At 46.9% G+C, this 8,432-nt stretch overlaps 1 protein-coding gene across 1 annotated transcript in view; it reads right to left on the reverse strand.

Moving 5' to 3' along the window:
- The window catches only part of dpy19l3 (dpy-19 like C-mannosyltransferase 3), a gene marked incomplete at both ends in the record, with an annotated part of 352,724 nt that extends 345,894 nt beyond the window's left edge, over nt 1-6,830 (reverse strand). Inside the window, one exon of the mRNA XM_084308278.1 lies at nt 6,525-6,830. Coding sequence (XP_084164404.1) covers nt 6,525-6,830 — 306 coding nt within the window. The remainder of the gene's footprint in view (nt 1-6,524) is intronic.
- Between the last annotated feature and the right edge of the window lie 1,602 nt (nt 6,831-8,432).

Here is an 8,432-nt window from a genome sequence, read left to right on the forward strand (position 1 = left end):
GGTCTGGGCGCTTGCTCAGCGGAGGCAGGACTTGAGGAAGGCAGCGTGACCTCCCACGCGTTACACTTCACCAATGAGAGCCCTCGCTGCCAGGTGAGAAGAGAGCCACTGGCTGTCGCCGCACATGTCGGAGGAAGCGTGCGGATACTTCAGGGTTCCCTTGTACCGACCAGTAGGAGAACATGCGCACAACAACCAGGTAGAGGAGGGGGGGGGGAATTGGCACAACGACTAAATTGGGACGGGGAGAAAACAGAAAAATCTGAGAAAGAGAGATACAAAAAAATATATATTGTACAATACTGTATACCAATATAATATAGTGTAGTATAAATAGTATATAGGTATGTGTGTAGGGGCAGGTATAATAAGAGTTTCTTCTTCCTGGTCCTTTCGGCCATGGAATTTAGTGGATCATATTAAGTTAACTAACGGAACGTAGGCCAAGTGCGTCCACATTTTTATAGGATTCTATCACATTTTCATAACAATAGGCACCCTGCGCCGTTTTCATTGAGGTTTCTTACAAATTAACGATGCTTTATCTTGTCCTTTATATGTCGATTATCATTAGAATCTTAAATTGTACCATATGTCCCCCTTTAGACAACATATGTAATGCTACCAGCGCACTTTTGTTAAGATAATTAGTTGGCCATTCGCGGTCGCTATACCGAGGTTGCAGTAATAGTTTAACGCTGTTCAGATCACGTCGGAGAATATAGACCCATCCCAGTGACCTGCGACCTGTGCTAACGCTCTTGGGAAATGCAGTGTTGTAGTTCTCAACATTTTCAGCCTTTAATTTTAAACCAATGCTGCCATCTACTGACAACAAAAAAGTGTTGTCTAATCGTCACCTTGAGAGCTACTTCCGTATACAGCGCCGCCCCAAACCCATTCTAGAGATTCCCACTTTTTGCTGGGAGTGGGGCGTGGCCGTATTTGGTCCCAGACAATAAGAGTGGCTGCAATTGGTCACCGTGACGTTATATGTACTGAAGACACTGTTGGACTGTAACAATTCCATGTACGAATAAATAAAAATGATGATGATGATGATGATGATGATGATGATGATGATGATGATGATGATGATGATGATGATGATGATTTATTCTAAACAAATAATATATATATTTGTTCTCTCTTAGTAAGAGAGAGTAAATGTTAGGATATTGTAAGAAAGGGGCAGATAAGCTGTGCTTCCTTCTGCCCCTTCTCCAACTCATCCTTGTTTGCTTTTCTATGGATGAAGACAGACTCATTTATTTACGTTTACATTTTGTCATTACTGTGATCTGTGTGATATTGTTTGTTGTGTTTGAGATCAATCTAAATCAAATCTAAATCAAATGTAAAAATAGTGCTTCATGAAGCATAAACAATAATAGACATTCATAACACAGTTGCGGATTCAAGCATCCCAGACTCTCCATGGCACAGTGCATATACATTCTCATTACACACCAGTCCATCTCATTATCCTGTTTTCAACAAGCATTTTTACTTGTAATTAACTTAACTACATATGCATGTGCATGGCCAGCGGCCATCAGGCTCCATGACCGGGGGCATGGACTGCTGCCAGCAGCTGGAGAACTAACGGCAGCAGAACTTAATGAGAACTATTAGGGTTGTCTGACCCTTAACCACTAAGTGTGTCTGACTCTTATCCATGAAAACACACTGTTACGTCTGGTACTCTAGCGAGTGCCAGCACTTAAACCAGTGTTCTGATTATTGCGACAGTGTGTGTTCATGTGTTCAGATTCACGTTACGGCATTTGGCCGAACTTGACCTGGACGTAAACACTGTTAAGCTACAACGTGTTGTCCGATTATTCCAACATAACTTGTAGCTTATTACAACATAACATTGGCCATGAGAGATGGCTGATTTTTCTATCCCACCACCTCCACCCTTCCTACCTCTGCCGGGCAAGCCAACTATCCCGTGGGCGCACTGGATTTCCTCGTTCGAGACGTATCTTCTGGCTGCCGGTTTGGGGAATATATCCCCGGAGAGAAAACGGGCATTACTACTGCACTGTTTAGGCGTGGAGGGACAGCGTGTGTGTAAAATAAACATCAACAACCAAGGAAAGGTATCACGTTTCCAGTGTGTCGTTAATTCTTCTGAGTCGAATGCATCACCGGGGAGAGAGACGGTATCACAACGCAGACATCACAGCAGAAGAGAGATTACTGGCTGAGGACCCGAAAATCCAACAACACTCAGCTCAAGGGTGTCCCTCCTCAACGTGAGTGCAGATGACAGCGGGTACAGTATACTGTTAGTCTCCCAGTCACGTGACCGCTCGCGCCAGCCGTGCGGGAATTGCGGCTCCCTTTCGCACAACTCCAGAGCCCAGACCTGCCCTGCCCGTGGCAAAGCCTGCTCCAACTGGGGGAGGCTAAACCACTTCCACAAGGTCTGCAGGTCAGCCCCAGCTAGCGCTTCCAAGCCACCGACCACTATTATCCATAATGTCATCTCAGGACGAGTGCCCTTCAAAACTTGCTCATTGGTGGTCGGTGATATCACACTGCCCCTCTTCCTCGACACTGGAGCCACAGTGTCTCTACTGAATTGGGCGACATACTCGCAATTCTTCTCCCACAAGAATTCTTCTCCCACACCTTCGTCAGGGGTACCTCCAGGTGCCACTACACCCAGAGAGCCGCAACCTCACCACGTTCATCACCCACAGGGGGGTCTTCCGTTACAAACGCATGGCTTTTGGCTTAAGCTCTGCCCCCAGCTGCTTCCAAAAGATCATGGCCTCCGTCTTCGCCGGGATGGCCATCTACCTTGATGACATCGTGGTGCATGGGGCGACCGCCGAGAGTCACGACGTGAGCCTCCACAGCGTTTTAAGTGCGATGGCGAAGCACCACCTCACATTCAACGGCGAGAAGTGTGTCTTGGCCACCACGACCATTGACTTTGTTGGGTTCCGCCTCTCGGCTGACAGCATGTACCTGCTCCAACAAACACAGAGGCCATACACTGTGTCCCAGAGCCCACCTCAGCGGCCCAGGTAGCCTCTTTCCTGGGCATGACGGCGTACTACCTCTGCTTCCTGCCACATTACTCCACCACAACTGCACCGCTGCGGAAGCTGTTGAAGCAGGACGAGCCCTGGCTTTGGATGCCTGCCTGCTCGAATGCTGTGTGCTTCCTCAAGTCCCAGCTCACCTCATCACCAGTCCTGGCGTTTTTCGACCTAGACAGCACCAGCCTCATCATGTGTGATGCCTCCGCCGCAGCCGTTGGTGCAGTACTGTCACAGCTGCACGGGGGAGTGGAGAGGCCGGTCGCTTTCACTTCACGGGCCATCAGCCCCACAGAACAGAGGTACTCAGTGTGGGAGCGAGAGGCCCTGGCCTGCATCTGGGCATGTGAGCGCTGGCATATGTACCTCTATGGCCGCTCATTCACGCTTAGGACGGACCACCAGGCTCTCACTACCCTCCTCGCCACGTCAGGCACTGGCCACAAACCGCTCCGCCTCCACCGCTGGGCTGACCGCCTGCAGCAGTACAACTTCAGCTTGCAGTTCTCGCCGGGCCGGGACAACGTGGTAGCTGACCTACTGTCACGCACAATCCATAGTCCCCCCACGGCCCCACCCTCGACTCCTGATTGGGACCAGGCGGAGCATGACCTGGTCCAGCTCCTCCACACTCCCCTCCAAGAGACAGTGTCGCTACAGGAGCTCCAGGACGCCTCGACTGCTGACCCCGTCCTCTCTGCGCTCTCAATCTACATCAGACAGGGTTGGCCAGCGAGGACACCTGACGAGCTGCTGCACTATAGCATAAGGGACTCCTGCGTCGCTCGTGGGCTCTGTACTGTGGTCCCGAGTGTCCTTCGGGCACGTGTCCTTGCTATGGTGCATGAGGGCCACTTGGGCATAGTCAGGCTCAAACAACGGTGTTGTGACTTGGTGTGGTGGCCAGGCATCGACAGGGAAATTGAGACCCTGGTCAAGGACTGTACTGCCTGTCTTCTGAGCGGGAAGACCAGGGCCCCAGCCCCACCCATGCAGCCGTTGGACTGGCCGTCCCCTGGGAGCACCTGCAGCTCGACGTCTGTGGTGAACTGCACAGGGTACCGCATCACCAGTGTTTCCTCGTTGTGGTCTACGACCTCCACTCCAAATGGCCTGAGGTAGCGGCTGTGGGCTCGGTCATAGCCGGGGTGCTGATTGACATTCTCGAGTCCCTGTTCACATGCTGGGGCCTGCCCAAGAGAATCACGACTGACAATGGCCCCCATTTCTCCCCATGAAGCGGGGATAAATGTTACGTCTGGTACTCTAGCGAGTGCCAGCACTTAAACCAGTGTTCTGATATTGCAACAGTGTGTGTTCATGTGTTCAGATTCATGCTACGGCATTTGGCTGAACTTGACGTTGACGTTGACGTTGTTGTTACTATGTACGTTACTATGCATGTGTGTCAGTTGACGTTGTTGTTGCTATGTTCGTTGCTATGCATGTGTGTCAGTTGAGTAAACACTGTTAAGCTATAACAACGTGTTGTCCGATTATTCCAACATAACTTGAAGCTTATTACAACATAACACACACCACTGCAACGTATATGAGAAAGTGGGTTGGTCCTCTCTGGCAGATAAACATTGGTATCTATTTATCTTTAACCTCTTCTGCCCGTGCTGTCAGTCCGCGGACCGCAAATTACATCATGTCATAAATCTCTCCAGACTGTTTCACAAAAGTATCGTTTTTTTTCTCCAAACGTATTCAAGTATGATCATAACCATGTCACAACAGCATTTATAATGTATATTATGATCAATACGTTAGTTTAACAATAGGTTAAGGTGTTATTAGATAGATTTTCATTTCGTTTTGGTCCGGGTTATTTCGTGAGAGGCGACCATTTTGGAAAACCTTGAACCATGGGAATTGTAGTTTTTTGTAGAGGACATCCATAGCTCTGGATCTGCGTTGGACTTTTTCAAAACTACAGTTCCTGAAAGCCTCTATGGGGTTCAAGGTTCATAGTTCTGTATGCATTTTTTTAATAACTCTTATTATTCGGGATAATAAGCCACACAACTTAACGTTATTGCATTATTTTGAAGCACAGTTAGTTTATCTTCCCTATTTTTAGCATGCAGCAACAATTATATTTGAAATTAGTTTCAAAACGGTTGCACCCTGGTCAAAATAAAAAAGTACAGTAGATTACAGTAGATTTCAGATCTGTTCTTATGCACGCCTGGTGATACTAAATCCAAATTGAACTCTGCCATTTGAAAGATAATATATGTATATATATAAATGTGCGAATTGGCTATAATAAGGTAATGTATAAGCCTGCTATTCTATATTCTATAATAATATTTCAAATAGCATTGGTCCGGATGGGAGAATTCAGTACTGTATCTACAGCACCTTCTGTTTAATCATCTTCTCTTTATTCATTTCCTTATATTTTTTGTACACATGATCTCAAGAAGGTAATGAAGATGCAAAGAAAAATCACAATTCATATTCTCCTTTGTTTCATCACAATTTAAGCAAGCCTAGTAATAGACACACTATTTCTGACACTGGGAATACATTCACTGAGGTCCATAGATGTCCAAGAATATGCAAATGGTCTTGTAGAAGTGGAGCAATATTCCATCCAACCTCACTGTCCCCCCACCATTAAAAAAGCAACACCTTTACTCTGAGTAAACCTTCAATTAGTTACTTTCAACTTATATTTTTAACAACTTTCAACTTTCATTCAAGTAGATGTTTACACCAGGAATTTTACTTCTACTTAAGTCAAATGTAATCAAAGTAACAGTACGTTTATTTGAGTAGGATACATATTTATTTTCCACCTCTGCTGGTATCATCACCATCGATCAGTTCCTGGTGCACGATCTGTTCCTGGCGCATAAAACAGGTCATGATGTCAGCGTTTTCCATATGCTCTGTTTCACCCATTCCACACAAATACATGTAAAATTCAGTTTTTAAATGCAGTTTTCTGGCTGTTTTTATGTGGACAGGAGACCAAAACGCAGAGATCTTTTTATTTTTTTATATCTATAGCTATATGTGTGGAACGGGGCCTGCTAGCATTATTGAGACATCCTGCTGGCCTTGTCCACACAGAGCGAGACTAGACTGTTGGCTGCCCTGTGTTTTCATCTCCTCTGAGCACTTTCTTTACCTCAATACAATACAGTTGTGCAACATTCAGTTCTATTTTATTTTTTACAGCAGCAGACAATGACAAGGTGTTATTATGTACATGTGACCCGAGACTAATTGAAAAAAGTAATTTCAAAACTAAATATCCAATTCAGAAACATTACCTCTCACAAAGCACTGATTGCTGGGATACAATCAATACTTACTAGGGAACATTTCTATAGAGAGAATCGTGTATTTCTGAAAATAATACTGAATGGAAGACCAAGTGCACATTCTTTTCTGTTTAAGATCCATCACGTCTTTAACATTTTGGAGTTGAAGCCTTTCGGTTCTTACCGTGAGCCGAGAGAACCAGAGCAAGTTCTCATGTATGGAGTTAACGCACCAGGCCTGACATAGCCCCAGCAGCCCAGCCAATACCAGCCCCGCTGCCATGACAACCCAGTGTCGCCAGGGACAAAGGGGCAGACTGTCGGAGATGGATTGATTCCGGATTCCTCCCGGCCTGGTGTCTCTCCCCGCGGCGCCCCCCTGCGCGTCCTCAGACCCCTCTCTCGTCTGTGTCACGTTTACAGGGTTGTCCTGCGAGATGCCGCGGTGACCGCCCACTTTGCTCGATTTTACTCTCTTACGCAGCTCCATTGTCTCGACGGAAGAGGACTGTTGTCACGGGTTCCGCTGGACGCAGGTAAACAAGTAACATGTCTTCGGTTTGCTCCGTAGTGGACATCCGCCTACAGCGTTACAGCGTCAGGGTTTGTCTTCTCATCTCTTTGAGGAAAGTCCAACAGGATTAGAATGTGTTTTTTATTTAGAAGCTCAACCCAAGGGGGAAGAGCAACAACGTTCCCCGTTCTCTTTTAAACGAGGAGTCACGTCAGACGGCTATACAGGTTAAATAAAAGAAAAGTTGAAGTTCACAAGTTGCTCATAGAAGTCAGGTCTCTTCCGACGAGGCACTGGTCCTGATCCACATGCTCCATGAACCCGGTCTAGGTTTCTGCCTCCAGACATGTCCCCCTCTCTTGACCCCGGCAGCTGAGGAATCCTATTAGGAAAACAGTGCCGTCCACTGGCGTCCGTCCCTTTTCTCTTCTGCCCCGGTCCTGCTGAGGACAAAACACTGACCCGTCTCTCCCTGACCGCCAACAGAGACGCAGGAGAAATAAATAGAGAGAGAGAGAGAGAGAGAGAGAGAGAGAGAGAGAGAGAGAGAGAGAGAGAGAGAGAGAGAGAGAGAGAGAGAGAGAGAGAGAGAGAGAGAGAGAGAGAGAGAGAGAGATAGGGGGGAGAGAGAGAGAGAGATGAGGTAAGAAGTTACGAGAGACGAGCGGTGGGTCCGCATGGACAGGATGAACTGCTGAAGAGGTGAAGAGAAGAGAAGAGAAGAGAAGAGAAGAGAAGAGAAGAGAAGAGAAGAGAAGAGAAGAGAAGAGAGGAGAGGCGAAGAGAAGAGAAGAGAAGAGAAGAGAAGAGAAGAGAAGAGAAGAGAAGAGAAGAGAAGAGAAGAGAAGAGAAGAGAAGAGAAGAGGAAAATTAAAAGCGGACTACCGGTGACCTCTCAGCACATCTATAAAAACACAGAAAGAGAGAGAGAAAGAGAGAGAGGGAGAGAGAGAGAGGATAGGAAGAGAAGAACGAGAGGGGAAATAGAAAGTGTGTGTGTGTGTCCGCGAATGTGTAAGGGTGTATGTGTGTGTGTGTGTGTGTGTGTGTGTGTGTGTGTGTGTGTGTGTGTGTGTGTGTGTGTGTGTGTGTGTGTGTGTGTGTGTGTGTGTGTGTGTGTGTGTGTGTGTGTGTGTGTGTGTGTGTGTGTGTGTGTGTGTGTGTGTGTGTGTGTGTGATGGAACATCAGTTGGAAAATGTTGATGAGGTTTTGTCAGGGGAGCTATATTTAATGAGGGAGCTCTAGCAGGAGTTAAGAGGCAGGTAGAAGTCTGTCCGGATCTATAACTGTCACGAGCGTGACTTCACACGTAATGAATTCAAAGAACCTCGACAGGCCTGACCGACACAGTTGTCTCACTGCACAACTCAGGAACAGGCAGTAGCGGGGCAGGATTGTGTGTGTGTTATTGTGAGGCCTTGGCTTTGACGTCCGCGCCGCTCACTTGGTGTCAAACAAAACGCTGCTCTGGGTAGGATTGGTCCGGTAAAACGTTGGCAGGTAGATTACGCAAAATTTTGTTTTACTATCGCTAATCGTCATCCATTCCAATTCATATACATTTGGACCATGTCTTT

This window comes from Notolepis coatsorum (assembly GCF_963971535.1).
Source record: "Notolepis coatsorum genome assembly, chromosome: 2".
Classification (NCBI taxonomy): Eukaryota; Metazoa; Chordata; class Actinopteri; order Aulopiformes; family Paralepididae; genus Notolepis; species Notolepis coatsorum.